This window comes from Hemiscyllium ocellatum, chromosome 5 (genome assembly GCF_020745735.1).
Source record: "Hemiscyllium ocellatum isolate sHemOce1 chromosome 5, sHemOce1.pat.X.cur, whole genome shotgun sequence".
Taxonomy (NCBI): Eukaryota; Metazoa; Chordata; class Chondrichthyes; order Orectolobiformes; family Hemiscylliidae; genus Hemiscyllium; species Hemiscyllium ocellatum.
In genome coordinates, this window is record NC_083405.1 from 112275117 (window position 1) to 112299681 (window position 24565).

General features: G+C 42.8%; 1 protein-coding gene across 1 annotated transcript in view; it reads left to right on the top strand.

Annotated features, from left to right (window-relative positions):
• adarb2 (adenosine deaminase RNA specific B2 (inactive)) overlaps positions 1 to 24565 on the top strand; it is a 496547-nt gene that overhangs the window by 464320 nt on the left and 7662 nt on the right. The window contains exons 9-10 of the mRNA XM_060825723.1: positions 1714 to 1895; positions 14551 to 14729. Coding sequence (XP_060681706.1) covers positions 1714 to 1895; positions 14551 to 14729 — 361 coding nt within the window. The remainder of the gene's footprint in view (positions 1 to 1713; positions 1896 to 14550; positions 14730 to 24565) is intronic.

The window sequence follows — 24565 nt, forward strand, 5'->3', positions numbered from 1 at the left end:
CTCAATCCTAACACAGAATTTATAGCAAACATTTATAGTGTGGTAATGCCCCAACCCAGACAGACACACACAGACAGACAGACAAAAACCCACATGCACACATATATTTGGTGGGGTGAATTTGTACTTGTAGGGTTACATTGTACTCTGCTCAAAAACTGCATGCATTCATCTGCTATGTGGGTCTTTGTCTGTCTGTGAGTGTGTGTCTGTCTGGGTTGGGGCATCACCACACTGTAAATGTTTGCTATAAATTCTGTGTGTTAGGATTGAGCCCTCCACTACCACCTGATGAAGGAGCGTCACTCCAAAAGCTAGTGTGTTTCCAATTAAACCTGTTGGACATAACCTGGTGTTGTATGATTTTTAACTCTCTCTCAAGTGTTTACTAGCCTTAGTGGAGTTGATTACAATGTTCAGATATGAACTTATATGAGATTTGACAAGGAAGACAAAGGAGCTTTACATTTGCTTCTTTTTCATGAGGTTTGAGTTGTAAAATTAGGTTACGGTATTTAACCCTTACTTGCATTTGACAGTATAGAACGTTTTCCCATAGCAATATGAATCTCCCAGTTGTAAATCCATTTCCAATAATTTGGTTATTGTTCACTCTCAGGATGTCAGATCTTCAGTTTCTTATACCTTCGCTGAGTACCCATCTCCCCATCCCAAACGAATAATTTATTTTCCTCATTCAAGGCATTTGAGCAGCATTTATTGACCACCCATAACTGCCTTGGAGGAGATGGTGGTGAGTTGCCTCCCTGAACCACAGCAGTCCTTGGAGTTGCAGGGATATGCAAAGATAGAGTGGAAGAGAATGAAATAGGGTGATCCAGGGTGGAGTGGAGGAGAGTGGAGCAGGATAGACTGAGATGGTAATCAACAGGCCATGTAGTCTTCACATGGGAGCAGTGTGCCCACTCCATCCCATACCTGCTACACCTCCTCACAACCAAAAACCTGCAAATCGGAGGGAGTTTCCCCCAAACCTGGGAACTGACATTCACACCCCTGACTGAAGATGAGCGATGAAATATTTAGAGCTAAGATTAGAAGCTTTCTCACTCAAAGGGTTGTGAAACTTCACAGCTATTTACATTCAGTTGTAAGGAATATTCAAGACAGAGCTTAGTGGTTTTTTGATCACTAAGGGTATAGAGGAATTTAGGGAGTGGGCAGAAAAATGGAGTTCAGCTGGATTAGTCAATGTTATATTGAATGACTGTTCAGTCTCAAAGGGCCAAGTGGCTTCACTCCTGTTATTATCAATATTTTTATATTGTCATGACTCACAATTTTGCAAGAGGGAGAATGGTAGTTGATAATAATAATGAATTCTGACTACATATCTAAATTTCCAAACACCAAAACATTCATAATCTTACTACTCCTTTGTTTGTCCCTTAAATATAAATGCAGGTCACAAATTTATCAGACACGTGTGTACAAGCCGTCTGTACTAAATTGTCATTAGCCAAACTGCCCATTCAACACTTAATTGCAGTGTAGCGCAATTAGCAAACGAGAAGCTGGTTACGCCAAATTAACTACAAGTTCAAATGAAAAGTGCTCAGCTGGGAGCAATCTGGTTTAGCTCGACTCCTGTATAGAACAAACACAACCTGATGCAGTGAAATGATTTAGCATGAGACTTCTTAACCAGCGCATTTTATTTTTGCTAACTCCTGAACCTTTCCCATATTTCAGGTGGAATATTCTGGGTGCTCAAGGATCTCTCCTGAGCCATTTCATTGAACCAATCTACCTGCAAAGCATTGTGCTGGGAAGCACGCACCGTGTTGGTCACCTTTCCCGTGCGTTGTGCCAGCGGCTGGAGGATGTTGTTCAGCTGCCACCACCTTATCGATACAACCAGCCTCTCCTCAGTGGTATGTTATCAGTCTTATAACAGTTAGTGACTGTCTGGCCTCATTGCAGCCTGTGATGTGCAGCCTATCCGATCTCTGTGCATTGACTTTGTCCTCCTTTAAAAAAAAGCTAGGCATCCAATGAAATAAAGATTAAGGAGAATACTGTGTGCAGTTCTGGTCTCCCTGCTATATAAAGGATGTTGTGAAATTTGAAAGTGTTCCGAAAAGATTTGCAAGAATGTTGCCAGGGTTGGACGGTTTGAGCTATAGGGAGAGGTTGAATAAACGGGGGCTATTTTCCCTGGCGCATCAGAGGTTGAGGGGTGACCATATAGAGGTTTATAAAAATGGAGGGCATTAACAGGGTAAATAGACAAAGTATTTTCCCCATGATAGGGTAAATAGTTAAGGTCTTTTCCCCAGGATAGGAGAGTCTAAAACTAGAGTGCATAGGTTTAAGATGAAAGGGGGAGAATTTAAAAGGAACCTGAGGGGCAACTCTTGCAGGGGATGGTGCATGTATGGAATGAGCTGTCAGAGGAAGTGGTATAATTACAACATTTAAAAAGCATCTGGATGAGTATCTGAATAAGAGGGGTTTGGAGGGATATGGGTCAAATGGATCTAGATTAGGTTAGGATATCTGGTTGGCAAGACAAGTTGGGCCGAAGGTTTGTTTCTGTGCTGTACATCTCAATGACTATGAGCCATGTTTGCACTGTGCTAGATCAGAATAACCCATATGGAATCAAGGAATATTAAGGATTGAGGTATTATAAACCTAAATGAATTGCCTCTAAAACAAACACAGAATATACTGGAGAAACTCAGCAGATCTGGCAACATCTGCCGTGAGAGAAACAAAATTAACATTGACTTCACAACTGAAGAATGAGCCAAAGAATGGCGGGTGGAGTTCCATTCTGATAAATATGAGGTGTTGCATTTTGGTAAGACAAACCAGGGCAGCACTTACACAATTAATAATAGAGCTTTAGGGACTATTGTCGAACAGAGAGACCTAGCAATGTAGATACATAATTCTTTGAAAGTGACGTCACACATAATCAGGGTGGTGAAGAAGGCACACTTGTCTTCATCTGTCAGAGCACTGAGTATCGGATTTGAGACATCATGTTGTGGCTGGAAGACCTCGTTTGGAGAGGTGCATTCAATTCCTGTTGCCCGACCACAGGAAGGATATAACTAAACTTGGAAAGAGTGCAAAAAAGAATTACAAGATGTAACTGAGACTGGAGGTTTAAGTTATAAAGGGAGGCGTGATAGTCTGGGTAACTTTTCCTTGGGGCGTAGGAGGCTAAGGGCGATCATGTAGAAGTTTATAAAATCCTGAGGAGCATGGATAAGCTGAATAGCTAAGGCCTATTGCCCAAGGTAGGGGAGTCAAAAACTCGAGGGCTTAGGTTTAGGATGAGAGGGGGAAAATTTGAAAGGGAACTGAGGGATGACCTTTGCACATAGAGGGTGGTGCGTGTATGGAACAAATTGTCAGAGGAAGTGGCAGAAGTGAGTACAATAACAACATTTAAAAGACATTTAGACTGATATATGGATAGTGAAGGTTTCAAGGCATATGGGCCACGCGCAAGAAAATGGGACTATTTCAGTTGTGGAAACCTGGTCAGCATGGACAAAGTTGGACACAAGGGTCTGTTTCTGTGCTGTATGACTCCATAACTCCGGTTCTGAAAAACTCGAACCAGACTTAAAATCATAGCTCTCCTTTTCTCCCTGCAGATGCTGAGTTTCTCCAGTATTTCCTGTGTTTGTTTCCAATGTTCAGCCGCCACAATATTTTGCTTTAGCATGAATAGCATCTAAAGCCGTGTCAGTTCATGTGTTCTGCAATGTTTTGCACTGGTTCAAGACATTAATTCACCTGAATTTGGTGCTGTCCACTTACACCAGCCATAAGGAGAAAGTGAGGACTGCAGATGCTGGAGATCAGAGCTGAAAAATGTGTTGCTGGAAAAACGCAGCAGGTCAGGCAGCATCCAAGGAGCTGAAGAAGGGCTTATGCCCGAAACGTCGATTCTCCTGCTCCTTGGATGCTGCCTGACCTGCTGCGCTTTTCCAGCAACACATTTTTGAGCCCTTACACCAGCCAAAGCCTGGTTTGAAGATACAAGGTTTAAATTTGTGCACTTGTTTGCAGAGGCTTTTCCAATGATGCTCATTTTTTTAAAGCTTGCCAGCAGCTTTAGGGACATCTTAAAACAATAGAGTAGAAATACTACCCCTGTAATTTTAAGTTAAGAATAGATGCCAGATAGATATTATCTGCAACTACAATGTATTTGGAACCGTTCGATATGGAACTATATTGTTCTATATGGAACTCTATGGAACTGTTCTATATTTGGAACTATGTGACAAAGTGTCATATATTTATAGATTCTACTGACCTCATGCAACTGCTTAGTTTATTGAACAAATGTGAATTGACCTTATTGTCACTCAATGTTCACCCAAATTTAAAATGGAAAGACATTTTAAAACCATTGTTCTGAATTGTTTCTGCCACTATGAAACATGACAGTTATTCTCTTTTCATGTAAAATTGTCATGTCGTGGTACCAGCCCACTGAGCTTTCCCAGCTTCCACCCTATCATAGGAATACTGCAAGGATGAGGAATTGGATGGCCCCAAGGAGATGAGAAATCTGGCACCTCAGGGATTGGACCTCCATGGGAATTAGTGGCTGCCCACAACAATCCTTCCCCACCCTGACACTATCACTATTCCAGCAGCAACCTCTTCTGGAGTATCATTGCTCAGAGGGGAATCTGGCTTGCCAATCAGACTAGTCGCAGGATGGGAATCCTGTGTCATTAAAACTCTACAGCATACATGGAAAACAGGATTTCCAGACTCCCAGAATGTAACTCCTTCCCTCCATTCACAGGACCCATGCTGGTAAATGACAGAGTTGTCAAGTCAGTTAAATGGGTAAAAAATGAGGTCTGCAGATGCTGGAGATCACAGTTGAAAATGTGTTGCTGGTTAAAGCACAGCAGGTCAGGCAGCATCCAAGGAATAGGAAATTCGACGTCAGGAATGAGGAGAGGGTGCCAGGCAGGCTAAGATAAAAGGTAAGGAGGAGGGACTTGGGGGAGGGGCGATGGAGATGTGATAGGTGGAAGGAGGTCAAGGTGAGGGTGATAGGCCTGAGTGGGGTGGGGGCGGAGAGGTTAGGAAGAAGATTGCAGGTTAGGAGGACGGTGCTGAGTTGAGGGAACCAACTGAGACAAGGTGGGGGGGAGGGGAAATAAGGAAACTGGAGAAATCTGAGTTCATCCCTTGTGGTTGGAGGGTTCCCAGGCGGAAGATGAGGCGTTCTTCCTCCAACCGTCGTGTTGTTATGTTTTGCCGGTGGAGGAGTCCAAGGACCTGCATGTCCTCGGTGGAGTGGGAGGGAGAGTTAAAGTGTTGAGCCACGGGGTGGTTGGGTTGGTTGGTCCGGGCGTCCCTGAGGTGTTCTCTGAAGCGTTCCGCAAGTAAGTGGCCCGTCTCCCCAATATAGAGGAGGCCACATCGGGTGCAGCGGATGCAATAGATGATGTGTGTGGAGGTGCAGGTGAACTTGTGGTGGATATGGAAGGATCCCTTGGGGCCTTGGAGGGAAGTGAGGGAGGAGGTGTGGGCGCAAGTTTTACATTTCCTGCTGTTGCGGGGGAAGGTGCCGGGAGTGGAGGTTGGGTTGGTGGGGGGTGTGGACCTGACGAGGGAGTCACGAAGGGAGTGGTCTTTGCGGAACGCTGATAGGGGAGGGGAGGGAAATATATCCCTGGTGGTGGGGTCCGTTTGGAGGTGGCGGAAATGACGGCGGATGATACGTTGTATGCGGAGGTTGGTGGGGTGGTAGGTGAGAACCAGTGGGGTTCTGTCTTGGTGGCGGTTGGAGGAGCGGGGCTCAAGGGCGGAGGAGCGGGAAGTGGAGGAGATGCGGTGGAGGGCATCGTCCATCACGTTTGGGGGGAATAATCGGTCCTTGAAGAAGGAGGCCATCTGGGCTGTGCGGTGTTGGAACTGGTCCTCCTGGGAGCAGATGCAGCGGAGACGAGGGAATTGGGAATATGGGATGGAGTTTTTACAGGGGGCAGGGTGGGAGGAGGTGTAGTCCAGATAGCTGTGGGAGTCAGTTGGTTTATAGTAGATGTCTGTGTTGAGTCGGTCGCCTGAGATAGAAATGGAAAGATCTAGGAAGGGGAGGGAGGAGTCTGAGACAGTCCAGGTGAATTTGAGGTCAGGATAGAAAGTGTTAATAAAGTTGATGAACTGTTTAACCTCCTCGTGGGAGCACGAGGCAGCGCCGATACAGTCATCGATGTAGCGGAGGAAAAGGTGGGGGGTGGTGCCAGTGTAGTTGCGGAAGATGGACTGTTCCACATATCCTACGAAGAGACAGGCATAGCTGGGGCCCATGCGGGTGCCCATGGCATCTCCTTTAGTTTGGAGGAAGTGGGAGGATTGAAAAGAGAAGTTATTCAGGGTGAGGACCAGTTCAGTCAGTCGAAGGAGGGTGTCAGTGGAAGGGTACTGGTTGGTGCGGCGGGAAAGGAAGAAGCGGAGGGCTTTGAGTCAGTTAAATGACCTTGCATTCATATTTTATCATCATCAAATCTTCATGGTTAGGACTGACATTTTAAAGATAATAGAAAAAAATTATGCTCTTCAGTAACAGTGTGCACAGTCTGGCAGCTAAAAGCATTAAAATGAAATTCTAACTTGTCTATTGATTCTGTTTGGTAACATAGCCAATTCTTTCTCTTTCCCTCAATATTGAAGAACTTGACCTGGAGATTAATTTTCACACACTTACTTACATTCTTGTCATCTAAAGTTGTTCTCTTTCAGATATTGCACATTTCTTAACTTAATAACAAGTTTGATTATCTAACATGTTCCCTGATTTTGCAATATTATTTGAAGCACAGAATAAGAGTTCTATTTTTATTCTCAATCTCTCCCAGTTCTTAAAGTTCCTTGGTCCCAATGACCTCATCAACATCCCTCATGGTGTGCTCTGAAGCACAATTCTATACCTAGACATGAGACACCTTCTTACATTTGTACAGATTTCTGGCCAGCAACTTAACTGAGAACTGAAGTAAGTCATCCAACAGTGGCAAATTCAAGTTAACCTCCAACTCAAAACTTAGAATAAAGGAACTCAACTGCAGAAGCTGCACCAAGTTACCATACCCTCTACTGGCTTTTCTCTGTGTGGGATGTAATAACTTGGCAATTTTCATCCACCTGAGGAAATAACGCTGCATACAGGTAGATAATGACTATTATACAGGTAGACAACCCTTTATCCGAAATCTTGAAATCTGAAAAGTTCCAAGGTCCAAAGGTTTTCTTGTGAAGTATTTTTCTCATTAACAAGGTTGTTTGGCGTGCAAACAGTTAACCAAAGTCAACACCCACTCAATGCGTGTCACTCAGATGAAATGTCGGGAGGGGAGAGGCATGGCCCAGCATGGCAGGCCTCAATTCTGTCTCAAGGCCTGTTTTACTCAGTGAGTCTGCTCCTCCTGTAAGATTTTTTAAAATTTCACCATCAAACCATCACTTATTCTGAAATTCGAAAAATTCTGAATTCTGAAAACCAGCTGGTCCCGAGCATTTTGGATAAAGGATTGTGCACCTGTATAACTTAACTCTGGAAACTCTGTGTTAAAAGTAAAATAAACACAAGGCTGAAATTTAGAATTTCACTTTTATGTTTTTAGCTGCCAGACTGTGCACACTGTTGCTGAACGGCATAATTTTTCTCTATTATTTTTAAAATGTCAGTCATTAACTTCTTAATTTAAGTTTAATTTGCATTTTAGAGATAATTGCTTACTTAGACAGAAGCCAATTTAATGAAGCATTGGTACTTGGGCAAAGAACACAATTTGGAAATATTAGGCACATGGTTTCTTAATGTTGTGGTGAACCAATGAAATGACAGGATTGTTGAATGGTTATTGAGTATGTCAATTTCATAAAACAGACTTTCATTTTAATCTGTTTCCTTTTGTGTGTTTTATTAACAGCAAATTTTGTCAGAACCCTTTGAAATATTTAATTCTAACAAATCTTGACACTGCGTTTCCCAGCATTCAGCATCATGATAATCTCTGAATAGAGACAGGTGACTTGTCATTGCAGCACAGTTACGTTGGCAGTCACTGTTGCCATCAAAATAGAACAGGTCAACACAAAGGGAAATAGCATACCCTGTCAGCAGAATCTGATATAGCATAGAAAGCCTGTCCAGTTTTTAAATATATCACCTAATCTTGTCAGCATTTATTCCCAATTCCTAATTACCCTGAGTACCACAGAATGGTTTACAAAGCCATAAACGCATGGAATGTGTTGCCAGTGGTGGTGGTGGAAGCAGAGTCATTGGGGACATTTAAGCGACTGCTGGGCATGCACATGGATAGCAGTGAGTTGAGAGTGCATAGGTTAAGTTATTATATTTTACATTAGGATTAAACCTTGGCACAACATCGGGGGCCAAAGGGCCTGTTCTGTGCTGTACTTTTCTATGTTCTATGTTCTAAAGACCAGTCAAGAGTCAACCAAGAATGTAGCATGAGCCAAACAAGAGGACAGGTTTCCTTCCCTAAAGTGTGTCAGTGAGTCAGTGAGGTTTCTATCAGAATCCAACAATGTCATGATCATTTTTAATGACATTTGCATGTTACAATCCGAGGTGGATGGGTTCTAGGTTGTTTGGCTTTAGGTTTCGGATTTTTTATCTTTTCTTTTAATCTCTAAGGTGGGGGAGTTCAAAATGAGGGGGCAAATTTTTAAAGTGAGAGGAGAGAGTTTTAAAAAGGACAATTAGGGGCAACGTTTTTTACACAGAATGGCTCGTGTGTGGAATGAACTTCCAGAGGAAGTGGAGGACGCAGGTACGGTTGCAACATTGAAAGAACATTTGGATAAGTACATGAATAGGAAAGGTTTGGAGGGATACGGGCAAGTGGGACTAGTTCGGTTTGGGAACATGGTTGATGTGAACTAGTTGCACTGAAGGGTCTGTTCCCATGCTGTATGACTTTATTCCCATCTAAGTCAAAACCCTCCAGCTCTGGTGACTTAAGATTAACTGCAAAGGAGTGGATTCTTACTTGATTTATTTTTTAGAAGGCAGAGTTTAAAGAGTGATCTTTGATTTTTTTTAACAAGAAGATGGTTAAAACTTCTCTTTTTTTGACTGATTTCCTTTTGATTTCTTTTTCCCCTTCGTGACAACGCCATGGGTTTTGAAGAGTGCTCTTTGATACTAAACTGGGAGGAATAACTGATTCTGACAATTTGACAGTATGAAGGAGCTGAATTAACATCAGTCATTACCCAAGCCTTTTATTAAAACTTACAGTCATGTTAATTCAGCTTAGTCTCACTGTCAGCCTCAGTAATTCCTCAGAGTCAGTCTCTACCAAAACCATTCAAGAAGCCACTTACCTGGCGTTTTTTTACAGTTTTGACGAGCTAATGTGCATTTTACATTTAAATTGTGCACTTGGCTCCTTCCCCATCGGCTGCAACTAACATATTATCTTCACGATCGACTCTGGTCTGACAGCAACAAAGATTTGACAGCTCCTCTCCTGGCCTGCTCCTGATGCACAGTAGCACTGGGTGGCTTACAAGTATGAGCATAGGAATATTGACTGACCCGTAATGATCTCCAGATATATACAGCATGTCCCAAACAATTAGTATTCCTTGTTTAGCACAATGCATACACTTTCCACACACCCCGGCCCTGATCCCCCAAACCTGAACCATATCATCTCCCCTGAAAATGGAAAAAATAGATTTTATTTTCAAAGCTGAGGATTCCTCCCTTACTCAACTAGACGATCAAATGGATTACTCATGCCATGGGTCACCTACAGTGTCTACCATTTACAAGAGCTGAGGTGTGCCCTCACCAAAAGCAGATTGAGTTTCAAGGAATTCAATTGTACAAGCCTTTCCTAGAGATCCATCATTCTCCGGGGAAATGAATAGAACATAGAACAGTACAGCACAGTGCAGGCCCTTCGGCCCTCAATGTTGTGCCTATCTTTTTTCCTATTCTAAGATCAAACTAAACGACATACCCTACATTTTACTATCGTCTATGTGCCTCTCCATGTGTCATTTAAATGTCCCTCAAGTATCTGACTCTACTACCACCACTGACGGTGCATTCCACGCGCCCGCCACTCTCTGCGTGAAGAACCTACCTCTGACATCTTCCCTAAACTTTCCTCCAGTCATCTTAAAATTATGCCCCCTCGTGATAGCCATTTCTACCCTGAGGGAAAAAAAAATTCTGGCTATCCACTTTATCTGTGCCTCTCATCATCTTGTACACATCTATCTAGTCACCTTTTATCCTTCTTCGCTCCAATGAAAAAGTCTTAACTCTGTCAACCTCTGTCCATAAGACATGCCCTCCAGTCCAGGCAGCATCCTGGTAAATCTCCTCTGCACCCACTTTAAAGTTTCCACATCCTTCCTATAATGAGGCAACCAAAACTGAAGGCAATATTCCAAGTGTGGTCTAACCAAAGTATTATAGAGCTGCAGCATAACCTCACAACTCTTAAACTAAATCCCCCTGCTAATGAAAGCCAGTGCACCATAAGCCTTCTTAACGATCCTATCAACTTGGATGACAACTTTGAGGGATCTATGAACATAGACTCCAAGATCCCTCTGTTCCTCCACACTGTCAAGAATCCTACCTTTAACCCCGTAATCTGCATTCAAATTCAACCTTCCAAAATGAATCGCTTCACACTTTTCTAGGTTGAACTCCATCTGCCAGTTCTCAGCCCTGCTCTGCATCCTATCAATATTCCATTGCAACCTACAACAGCCATCCATACTATCCAGAGCTCCACCAAATTTATGTCATCAGCAAACTTACTAACCCATCCTTCCACTTCCTCATCTGAGTCATTTATAAAAATCACAAAGAGCTGAGTCGCAGAAGAGGTCCCTGTAGAACACCTCTGGTCACCAAGTTCCAGGTTGAATACTTTCCATCAGCTACCACGCTCTGTCTTCGAAGGGCCAACCAATTCTGTATCTAGACAGCCAAATTTCCCTGTATCCCATGCATCCTTACTTTCTGAATAAGCCTAATTTTGGGAACCTTATCAAACGCTTTGCTAAAATCCATGCACACCACATCCACTGCTCTACTTCCATCTGTATGTTTTGTCACATCCCCAAATAATTCTATAAGGCTTGTGAGGCACGAACTGCCACTCTCAAAGCTATGCTGACTATTTCTAATCAAACTATGCTTTTCCAACTGATCGTAAATCCTGTCTCTCAGAATCCTTTCCAATAATTTGCCCACCACTGATGTAAGACTGACTGTTGTGTAATTCCCAGGGTTAAGTCTATTCCCTTTCTTGAACAAGGGAATAACATTTGCCACCCTACAATCATCTGGTACTACTCCAGTGAACAGTGAGGACACAAAGGTCAGAATAGAGGAGAGTAACAATGGAAAATCTGTGTTGAGAACCACGCATTTCTGCGGTTGATTAATTATGTGAACACAGATAACAGCATCAGAAAACAACATTGTGGTTCATCCAGCTGATCTCATGGCTTAAGAAAAGCCACATTATATTCTATTACCCTTCCATCTAGTCTTCCATTAAAATATTGCCAAACTCTCTTTTCAATTTGCAACAAAGTCTATCTCCACTATTTCCTGGGAAAATCCATTTCGTGCATTCAGCATCATCTATTTATATACTGAGAAGGTCAACCTCAAGAGAGACTAGACAATTTTTTCATGCCTTTTAACCTCAGTAATGATTAAAATCACTGACATTCTGCAGGTCACCAATGTGGTAGAGGAAACAAAGAGAAAAAGAGACGTACATGAACAGAGAGAAATCAGGAATTTGTAATAGTTTATATGGAATTTAGCCATCAATCATCAGATTGTGATGGATGACATCAAACTCTACTCTATTCGCCTCTGCCAATGTTGTTTAATAATGCAGACTTGGCCTAGAGGGCAAATATACCTTCTACCTTTATTCAGAACCATCACCTTCCCATTGCCAGTCATCATATGCCTCACTCTCCTTCCCCCTGAATGAATGGAGGGAGTTGAAGCCAAGACCAAAGAATGGCTGGGACCAGAAAGCTAAGTTAAAGTAGGCATGATGTGGAGGTGGGCAGCATGCTCCCAGTTCCTCCTCATTGTTTGCCAGTCCCTAAATAGAATACATCTAGATTAGAAACTGAATTTTATTTCAAGCCTTATTTTTCTCCAGTAACTAGCAGAGACATTGAAATATGCCAACATTCTTGTTTAAAGAATGATAAGGTTCAATGCCTTCTTCCAGTCCAACTTTTCATATCCATATCATTTTAACAGAACTTGCACTCAAATATGGTAGGACTGATGTGACAGGCTCCTGTAAACGGGAGATGCAGCAGATCGAGGGAATGGAGATCGGACGCGTTCAGAAATGAAAGCACCTGATCAGGGCAACATTTGGAGGTGGCATCTGCAATGGAGGGCTGAAGTCCCATTTCTGGGGTTAAAAGAGGCCATGAAAAACTAATTCTGAGTTTTCTGACTCAAAGCCAGACAGGTGCCAACAATACACTGAATTTCTCTTTGCACGTTTAAACACTTTTTAGTCATCCCATTGATTTTAATTACAAATCATTCAAGAGGTAATCACAAGTTATATTCTACATCACAAATTGAACTGGAAAACCACTGAATTTCCAGCAGCACCAGTGAAAGGAAGAGTTAAGAGCAACTGAGCGACCTCTCCTCGTTAGAATCCTTTTTAAGTGATATTTGCCTTTCTCAAGGTTTTAAAAGGCAAACTGCATTCCCTCAAGATGTGTTCACTCTATTAAAATGTTTCCAAACAAATTATAACATGAGTGAGGCTCATGGGAAGCTGATTTGGGTTGCACATTCCAGTGGTCGCTGTGAACCAAGGATTGTCAAACTGCTCTGTTAACACATAGTTAACGCACAGCCCAAAACTCTCTTTTCAATTTGTAACACCATCTATCTCCAGTATTTCCTAGGAAAATCCATGCACATACTGAGGAGGTCAACAGACAGGTTTTTCAGACTGGAGGCCTGTGACCAGTGGAGTGCCACAAGGATCGGTGCTGGGTCCTCTACTTTTCATCATTTATATAAGCGATTTGGATGTGAGCATAAGAGGTATAGTTAGTAAGTTTGCTGATGACACCAAAATTGGAGGTGGACAGCGAAGAAGGTTACCTCAGATTACAACGATATCTTGATCAGATGGGCCTATGGGCTAAGACGTGGCAGATGGGTGGCACGGTGGTACAGTGGTTAGCACTGCTGCCTCACGGTGTCAGAGACCCGGGTTCAATTCCCGCCTCAGGCGACTGTCTGTGTGGAGTTTGCACATTCTCCCCGTGTCTGCGTGGATTTCCTCCCACAGTCCAAAAATGTGTAGGTTAGGTGAATTGGTCATTCTAAATTGCCCATAGCGCCAGGTGTAGGGGAATGGGTTTGGATGGGTTGCGCTTTGGTGGGTCAGTGTGGACTTGTTGGGCCGATGGGCCTGTTTCCACACTGTAAGTAATCTAATCTAAAATGTGAGGTGCTGCATTTTGGGAAAGCAAATCTTAACAGGACTTATATACCTGATGGTAAGGTCCTAGGGAGTGTTGCTGAACAAAGAGACCTTGAAGTGCGGGTTCATAGGTCCTTGAACGTGGAGTCGCAGATAGATAGAATAGTGAAGAAGGCATTTGGTATGCTTTCTTTTATTGGTCAGAGTATTGAGTACAGGAGTTGGGAGGTCATGTTGCAGCTGTACAGGATATTGATTAGGCCACTGTTGGAATATTGCATACAATTTGGTCTCCTTCCCATTGGAAAGATATTGTGAAACTTGAAAGGGTTCAGAAAAGATTTACAAGGATGTTGCCAGGGTTGGAGGATTTGAGCTATATCATTGAATAGGCTGCAGTGTCGGAGGCTGAGGGGTGACCTTATTGAGGTTTATAAAATCATGAGGGGATAAATAGATAAAGTCTTTTCCCTGGGGTGGGGAAAGTGCAGAATGAGAGGATATAGGTTAAGGGTGAGAGGGGAAAGATATAAAAGAGACCTAAGGGGCAACCTTTTCACTTAGAGGGTGGTACGTGTATGAAATGAGCTGCCAGAGGAAGTGGTGGAGGCTGGTACAATTACAACATTTAAGAGGCATTTGGGTGGGTATATGAATAGTAAGGGTTTAGAGGGATATGGGCCGGGTGCTGGCAGGTGAGACTAAATTGAGTTGGGATATCTGGTCGGCATGGACAGGTTGGACCGAAGGGTCTGTTTCCATGCTGTACATCTCTATGACTCTAACATCAAGAGAAGCCAGTCAACAGCTCATCCTTTTATACCTTTTAACCTCGGTAATGATAAAAATCATTGACATTCTGAAATAATGTGTGAGAGAAAATGTGTGTTTGGGGAGTACACATACTTCACACGATTCTTTCTACAAAGGTTTTTAACATTTTCTTACCAGGAGAAAGGCTCTGCACTTCTTTCCTTGTCGGTTCATCACATAGGCCTTTGCTTCTGTTCTAATTTCACTTGCTTTCATTTCTCTGCAGGCATCAGTAGCACTGGATTTCGTCAGCAGGGGAAGTCTCCAAGCTTCAGTGTAAACTGGACATTGGGTGACTCTGACCTGGAGGTCAATAATGCCACAACTGGAAAGGGAGACTTGGGTCACTCGTCCAGACTCTGCAAACGTGCACTTTATACCCAGTGGACCAAGGTTTATGGCAAGGTAAAGATATTTAGGATCCAGCAATGCATGCTTTTTGTGCTACAGCAGCAATCAGTACTCATTTATTAGTGCATCCTATTATACAGAGGACGACCATGTCCAAGAGCGCATCAGAATGTCAATATCCCATGAACTTCAATGTTTCTACACTAAGTGATCTGGTCTATTGGCACTGATTCTGAAATATTTTTCTACATTCTTCACTCACCCAACCTGGCATTTCCCACCCCTATCATACCAGCATCTCCTTCACTTTCCTCCACTGATTATGCTCACAAGCTTCTCTGTTGCTATCTCATTCCCCAAGATGCTTCTTAAATAGGAGGTATTTTTGCAAACATTTGGTCAGTTGTCCCAATAGGGTCCTTCTGCCAATGTTAGAATTTATTCTGCAAGGCTCCAGCAAAGTTACTCAGGTCATTTTTCCCACAACATTTAAGTCCCTGTGACAGTGAATATGTAGGTTGTTATTTCTCCTTCATATCCTCAATTCACAGAAACAGAGAGTGGTTTCAGTGGAGAAGGAGTTTATCTGCATGCCATCTGTCTGCAACAGCAATTCAGTTAGTTCTACGTGCCTATCCTGTTCCGTTTTATCTCAGATTCTTTTCTTTCCTCATCCAGTGCTTGGCAAATTCCCTCTCAAAAGCCACAACTGATTCAGCTGCCAGCACACTGTCAGACAGTGCAGTCCAGATCCTAACCTCTTGCTGCATAAACATCTTCTCCCTCATGTCATCCTTATTCCTTTGCCAATCACTTTTAAACTGGTATCTTCTGATTAGCAATCCTTCCACCAATGGAAACAGTTTTTCTCTTCACCACTCCAACTAGATCCTCATGATTTTGAACGCCTCAATTGAATCTCTTCTCAATGCTCAATTTATGAGGAGAACCAAAAAATTCAATGATTAGCTTTTCCGACCACATGTGCGAGTTAAGACAATGCTCAAGTCATTAGCTCTGAATGCATCTTCTCCCCTTACCTCCCAATTCATGTGGAGAGTACCCTCCTCTCAATGATGTCACAGAATCACAGATTCATTATGGTGCAGAATCAGGCCATTCAGCCCAGCATGCCTCCACCAGCTCTTCAAATGAGCATCATTACCTAAAGCTGTTCCAAAAAAATCATCTTGTAGATATTCCACAAATTCCTTTTTATGAGATCTATTACTGACCTGACTTTCCTAATCTACCCACATATTGAAGTGTCCCATGGTTATTGTAATGGTGCCCTATCCCTCAGGACCAGGAGACAGAATACCAGTTGAGGGATCGAAACTGGTGGTGACGCTGATTTTTATCCGAACTACGGGTAGGCAAGCACAGACTTCAACTTCACAGACTACTCTCTATATATGATTCTGGTATGTTTATTGCCTTCCACAGTGATAGAACATAGAACTTAGAACATTACAGCATAGTATAGGCCCTTCGGCCCTCGATGTTACACTGACCTGTGAAATTAATCTGATGCCCATCTAACCTAGACGGTTCCATTATTATCCATATGTATGTCCAATGCCTGTTTAAATGCCCTTAACGTCGACGAGTCCATTACTGTTACAGGCAGGTGTTTCCACGCCCCTGCTACTCTCTGAGTAAAGAAACTATCCCTAATATCTGTCCTAAATCTATGACCCCTTAATTTAAAGCTATGTCCCCTCATGTTAGCTTTCACCATTTGAGGAAAAAAGCTCTCACTGTCCATCCTATCTAACCCGCTGATTATCTTATACATCTCGATTAAGTCACCTCTCAACTTTTTTCTCTCCAGTGAAAACAGCCTCAGTTCCCTCAGCCTTTCCTCATAAGACCTTCTTTCCATGCCAAGCAACATCCTAATAAATCTCCTCTGAACCCTTTCCAAAGCTTCCGCATCCTTCCTATAATGCGGTGACCAAAACTGCACATAATACGCCAGGTGCGGCCTTACAAGTGTCTTGCATAACTGAAACATGACCTCGTGGCTCCAAAACTCAATCTCCCTACCAATAAATGCCAACACACCATATGCCTTCTTAACAACCCTATAAACCTGAGTGGCAACTTTCAGGGATTTATGCACCTGGCACACTGAGATCTCTCTGTTCATCTACACTGACAAGAATTTTACCGTTAGCACAGTACACTGAATTCCTGTTACTTCTCCCGAAGTGAACTACCTCACACTTTTCTGCATTAAACTCCATTTCCCACTTCCAGCCCAGCTCTGCATTTTATCTATGTCCCTCTGTAATCCACTTTGACACTATCTGCAACTCTGCCTACCTTAGTGTCATCCGCAAATTTACTAACCCATCCCTCTACACCCACATCCAGTTCATTTATAAAAATGGCAAACAACAGTGACCCCAAAACTGATCCTTGCGGCACACCATTGGTAACTGAGCTCCAGGATGAACATTTTCCATCAACCACCACCCTCTGTCTTCTTTCAGCTAGCCAATTTCTGATCCAAACTGCTAAATCAGCCTTAATCCCAAAATTCCGTATTTTGTTCAATAGCCCTGCTGTGTGGAACCTTACCAAATGCCTTACTGAACAGATATTGCTTCCCATTGCAGCCCCAAGCACACAAAGCATATTTGACATCCACAAGTTAGAGAGTCATATACTGATACAACACGGAAACATACCCTTCAGTGGAACCGGTCCTCGCCAACCATGTTTTCAAACTAAACTGGTCCCAACTTTGGTCCATTTGCCTCCAAACCTTTCCTATTGTGAATTCATTCAAATGTCTTTTAAACATTGTAACTGTACCCACATCCACTATTTCCTCTGGCAGTTCATTCCACACACTCTGTGTAAAAGAATTGCTCCTCATGTGCTCCTCTCATCCTAAAGATATGCCCCCTAGTTTTTAACTGCCCCAATCTAGGGAAAGCACATTTACCATTCATCTTGTCTGTACCCCTCATGGTTTTATAAACCTCAAAAAGGTCACCTCTCAACCCCCTACACTCTAGTGATAAAAGACCCAGCCTTTCCATTCTATTTTTATGTCTCAAACCCTCCATTCTTGATAATTCTTTTCTGAGTCCTTTCCAATTTACTAACATTCTTCCTATAACAGGGTGGCCAGAACTGCACATAGTACTCCAGAAGAGGCCTTGCCAATATCCTGTTAACAGCTTAACAACCACAGAGAACAACCCTGAGGGAGGGAGAGAGTGCTGGTTATTGGTGAATGGTCATTATCATATTGACATCCTCAATTACTTCAATTGTATTGCTTCTCACAGAAATTGTTTGGAGTGAACTAAAGTTGGCAGTGGATAGTTCACATTGATTGTGCTAAGTAAGAGAGGAGATTCACAGCTCAGTACTCCAGTGTCAACAAGCTTTTAGCACAGCTTGGAATTTGCCATCAGCAGTTGGCAACATGGTGTAAGCCTGTCAGAATTGCTGTCCACCATCTGATTGAACAAGGACATAGGAAGGACTTTCTCCAACTAACAAGTGGTGAGCTAGGAGATGGGGAGGGATGAGACTATGGCAGGGAGCTGCAATCTGTTGGTCACTTGCATCATCCTGCCAGTGGACAACTTTCTGAGTGTGAGGAATGGCAGAGGTTTGGCAGTGGTTAACATAATATGGAAGAGACTAGATAGGGACAAACTCTTTCTACTCGAAAGAACAAGAGAACTCAGGTTTAACGTAATTTGCAAAAGAAGCACTTGTAATGTGAGAGGAAACTTTTTCACACAATGAGTGCTTTGGGTCTGGAATGCACTGCCTGGAAGACAGACACACACAGAGACCCACACAGACACACATACAGACAGACAGACACAGACAGACACACACACAGACGGAAATTGAGGCATTCAAGAGGTTTTTGGAAGATTATTCAAATAGAAATTCTGTGCAGCTGAAGACAAGGAGTATGACACTAAGTTATACTTCTCATCCACAGGGCCAGTGCTGGCACAATGGCTTTACTCTGCAACACAACATTTCTGTGACTCTGTGACTCAGAGACAACAAGTCAGTTTGGATAGCTTGCGTAGGGCAAGTTTCCTGGGCTGCAGCAATGGAGACTTCAATGTTTCCCAGCTCCATGGGGAGGCTTCAGCCAAGCCAGCATCCCAAGAAATGGGGGTGGGGAGATGGGGAGAAATGCCAATCTAAGCCAGATTATTCATAACACAAGGAAGAGTCTCACCAGTGACATAAACCACCTCCATGCACTGGGTCCCCTACCAGAGGGGGTATAGTTCCCTCTGATTGTCAGGGCCTTCCTGCCTGGGCCGGGAAGGAAAATGGATTGCAAACAATTCCGAAGTTCCTCCATGACTTATTACTCTATGAATAACCTGTGCATAGTGGTGTTCATGGATGCAATCCCTCTTAAAGGAAGACACACTTGCATTGATACAGGTCCTTTCAGATCTCTCAAGGGCTGTTAAGGAAAGGAAACAATTTCCAATGAAAGAATAAATGAAATATTGTATGCAGTGATTGACTCAAAGCCTGTTGATATTTTCAAGTCTTATAGACTATTCACATAATGTTTCCCATTCAAAATTCATCATCTTCAATAATGTATGGGTTGTTAGATTTACACTTTATCAGTTAATAAGATACATCCCTGAGGGGCTTGATCAGTAATGTAGTAAATGTCATGAATGAGGTTTCCTTGTGCTAGGAATTTCCTCTATGTAGTCAGATCTAGTGAAAATTATTTCTTATAAGTGGTCTGTATCCAGTAACCCCAATGATATAAAATCTGTATTCTCTACACAACGTTTTATTAATATTAGGAAATTTCAAAACTGGGAGCCTGAAGCTCTTCAACTCAATGTAAATCCTTTTCAATTTATTTCCATGTCTTCCTTAGTTAAATGCTATACTAATACTCCTGTCAGTAATGAGTTGGTGTAATTTCAGATGTTACTTTGGCTATATAATTAGGCTACTCAGCCTTATGTTGTTGGAACATAAATTCTTTTACTGTTTAATTTATATTGTAAGTGAAAAACAGATATTTTTAAAAATCTAATATTCTTTTAAACTTTGACTTTGCATTTGTATCCCAGTTGAATTAGTTGTGAGAGCAATTTTCTTTTGTTCATAAGTTATTGATCTGACATTTTGAACGATTCTCCTGCACATGCCATTTTCTTGAAGCAAGCTTTCCTTACTTTTGGAGGCAAGTTAAAGGATTATGTCTCTCTAACATTGTATCTAGAACAATAATGTTGTGTAAATCTTTCAGCACAACAAGTGTTCAGTTTTTAATTAATTCAGCATTACCATATCATCTGAAAGACTATCAATAAATCAAGCCTTAATGATGAGACTGTGTGGCACAGTCAGTTAGTGTTGAGCCAATATTCCAAGGGTCTTGTTTGAATTCAACAGACACCAGTAGAAGAATGTCTTTAAGGGTTAGTGTTCCTGATTCCTCATTGAGTAAAAAATGAGGTCTGCAGATGCTGGAGATCACAGCTGCAAATGTGTTGTTGGTCAAAGCATAGCAGGCCAGGCAGCATCTCAGGAATAGAGAATTCGACGTTTCGAGCATAAGCCCTTCATCAGGAATCAATATGCTGCCTGACCTGTTTTTCCAGCAACACATTTTCAGCTCTGATCTCCACAATACTTCAAAGCAGTTTATTGAAACATTGTGTGAGGGTGTCTGTGTTTTCAGCAATCATCTTTGGGACAAATAAGTGGGGCTGAGCAGAAGATTGGGGTGAATTGAGTGGCTATAACAATATGTGGTACAGATATCAAAGGTTATACAATTTGAAGGTGAGGAGTAGAGGTGAAGGAGAAATGTAGAAAGTAAGGTTTAAAGTTAGGAGAGGGGGTTGGGATGGCAAGAAGTCAGTGGTCACACTAGTTGTAACAAGCTCATCTTGTTGGTTAGAGCTGAAAATGTGTTGCTGGAAAAGCACAGCAGGCCAGGCGCATCCAAGGAGCAGGAGAGACAACGTTTCGGGCATGCCTCCTCCTTGGATGCTGCCTGACCTGTTTTTCCAGCAACACATTTTCAGCTCTGATCTCCAGCATCTGCAGTCCTCACTTTCATCTTGCTGGTTAGCAAGCTGAGGATGAAGCAGGATTTGAAAAGGGCAGTAAGGCAGGAATAGATCATCAATCAGTCAGCAATGCTTGATGCAACCATCTGTGTCACAGCTGGCCCTAGGTGATGCAGGTTTACCTGGATCTTTTCCAGTTCTGCTTAGTTACCTGTGATTATGAGATGCTATGCCCTGCAAGGAGGAATGTCACCAAGTGCATTGCAATGTGCCTGCCATCACTGAATATTTGGGGAAATGTGGAGCCTGTTAAATTGGGTGTGAGGCTGGCTTCAGTGGCAGGTCTTCAGAAGACTGGCTTAAGTTCTCACTAGGAGAAAGTGAGGACTGCAGATGCTGGAGATCAGAGTTGAAAAATGTGGTGCTAGAAAAACACAGCAGGCCAGGCAGCATCCGAGGAGCAGGAGAATGGATGTTTCGGGCATAAGCCCTTTAAGTTCTCACTGCCAAGTAATGCTGATGGTTGAGCACATTGTGAAGTCTGAGAGGTTAGTAGTGCGCTGGATGGAAGATGTGATGATGTACTCACTGACCTTGACCACCCTCTTGAGGTCATTAAGCATTTTGTGGCACTCTAGCCAAGTTCTTAGGGTCAGGCTCTGGGAAATGATCTCTCTGGCCCCATGCTCCCATTCCCTTTGGGAAACCTGGACTATCTCCTCCTGTCAACCTACTAAGGTCACATCTGAGAACTGTATAGCCTACTGTCTTGTCCATTGCTCCACATGGTGTTCTTCTCTGACAATCACGTGAACTATAGGCAGTTAGGACTAGTTTCTGGGTAATGTGTACAGCTCCCTGTTTAAGGGGTAGACTTAAGTGAATACAGTTGGGATCCCATGTTGAGCATTCAGCCAGCCAGCTGGGTGCATCACACTGGCTGAATATTACAATCATTCAAAACAAGGAGGTAGCATGAAGTTTTTGCAATGCCTCCCTCAAGGGATTGACACAAGCTAAGCAGCGCTCAAAAACAGAAGCAAAAAAAAAAATTTTATCCTTATAGTTCTTGCTAAGTATACACTGTATATGACTTTAAAAAGGACAGGTTGCTTATGATAGAAAATCAATTGAGCTTTCAATGGGAAAAAAATCTGATGGAAAATCAATAAAATCTCATTAAAAAGTATTGAGTGTAACAGCTGACCAAGTATACACCCAGCTATATATTGCTGCAGCATGCCCTGGAGCACTTCCTTCAGAAGGAAGTGGGAGCAGCTGGCCAGAGAAATCGATGTCCAGGGTCTGACCCCGAGGACTGCCGTGTGGCCAAATGTGAGAAATTAAGATCAGCAACTGCATTTCCAACTAACATCTCCTATCCTCCAGTCTCCACTAATATGATGCTGATATCCTGCACTGGGCATGCAAACACATACAAACATACCCCTCCAACATATACACACCCCACCAACATACATGCACACACCAAAATATGCACACACCAACATATACGCACACACCAACACATACATACAAACACCAACATACACACACATCAACATACACACACATCAACGTATATATACACACACCAACATACACACACATCCCACCAACATACAAACACACCAACATTCACACACATCCCACCAACATATACACACACCCTACCAATATGCACACATACCAACATACATACGCAGCCTACCAACACACACTACCAACATACACAAACCCCATCAATACATGCACACACCAACATGCGCACACACCAACATACATACACATCCCACCAACATATACACACACACACCAACATACACACATATCAACATACACAGCCCATTAACATGCATACACTAACATACACACACGCCCCACCAACATAGGTAAAAATCACACAACACTAGGTTATAGTCCAACAGGTTTAATTGGAAGCACACTAGCTTTTGAAGCGACACTCCTTCATCAGGTGATCAGGCGTCGCTCGGAAAGCTAGTGTGCTTCCAATTAAACCTGTTGGATTATAACCTGGTGTTGTGTGATTTCTAACTGTGTACACCCCAGTCCAACACCGGCATCTCTAAATCATGCCTACCATCATAGACAGACACCAACATACACATACACCAACATACACACACACTCCCCACCAACTTACACACATACCAACATACACACACGCCAACCACACACACCAACATATATACACACCCCACCAACATACACACACTCCACCAACATACACACACACACCAACGTACACACACACCCCACCAACATAAACACACGCCAGCATACATACACATCAACATACACAGACACCACTAACATACACACACACAACCAACAGACATGGACATACCAAAATATATACATACCCCACCAACATATGCACCCCAATATAGACACAAATACGCCAACATACGAACACAGACACCAATGTACACACACCAACACACACAAATAACCCACTAACATACACACGCAAACACACCAACATACCCACACCGACATACACACACAGACACACCATACACACACACCCCATCAACATACACTCACACACCCCACCAACATACACACAAACCAACATACACACATACATACACCAACATGCACACACACCCTCAACAACATTCACACATAACATTTGCATTCACACAGGCACATGAATATACATACACCACAAACAGACACACGCAAACACACCAACATATATACACACCCCACCAACATAGACACACACAAACACACCAACATATGCACACACTCCACCACTCCACCAACATACACACACCCTACCAATATACACACACCAACATACATACACACCCTACAAACATACACACACATCAGCATATACACACCCCACCACCATACACACACTGCAACATACACGTACACACACCACCAACATACACACATGCCAAAATACACACACACCCTACCAACATATGCACACATATACACAACAACATATGCATACAACCTACCAACATACCCACACCACCACCATATTCACATATACAATCACACCAACATACACACACACCAGCCGACACACCCACCAGCATACACCCACCAATGTATACACACCAACAGACACACAAACACATCAACATACATACACCACCAACATACACACACATGAGCGGCACAGTGGTACAGTGGTTAGCACTGCTGCCTCACAGCGCCAGAGACCCGAGTTTAATTCCCGCCTCAGGCGACTGTGTGGAGTTTGCACATTCTCCCTGTGTCTGCGTGGGTTTCTTCCAGGTGCTCCGGTTTCCTCCCACAGTCCAAAAATGTACAGGTTAGGTGAATTGACCATGCTAAATTGCCCGTAATGTTAGGGTCAGGGGTAAATGTAGGGGAATGGGTTTGGGTAGGTTGCGCTTCGGCGGGTCGGTGTGGACTTGTTGTTTCCATACTGTAAGTAATCTAAGTAATCTAATCTAAGTAACACACCAACACACACACCAGCAACATATGCTTACACCAACATACACACACACAAACACATCAACATAAGCACACAAACACACCAGCATATTCACACACTCCAACAATATATACACAACCTCAACAATATAGACACACACCCCACCAACATACACGCATGTCAATATTCACACACACCCTTCCAACCTGTACACACCCTACCAACATACACCCACCACCAACATATATACACATACAATCACGCCAACATACAAATACACCAGCATACACACCCACCAGCATACACACACACCCCACCAACGTATACACACGAGCACATACACATCAACATATAAACACCACCAACATACACACACAAATGCACCAACATAT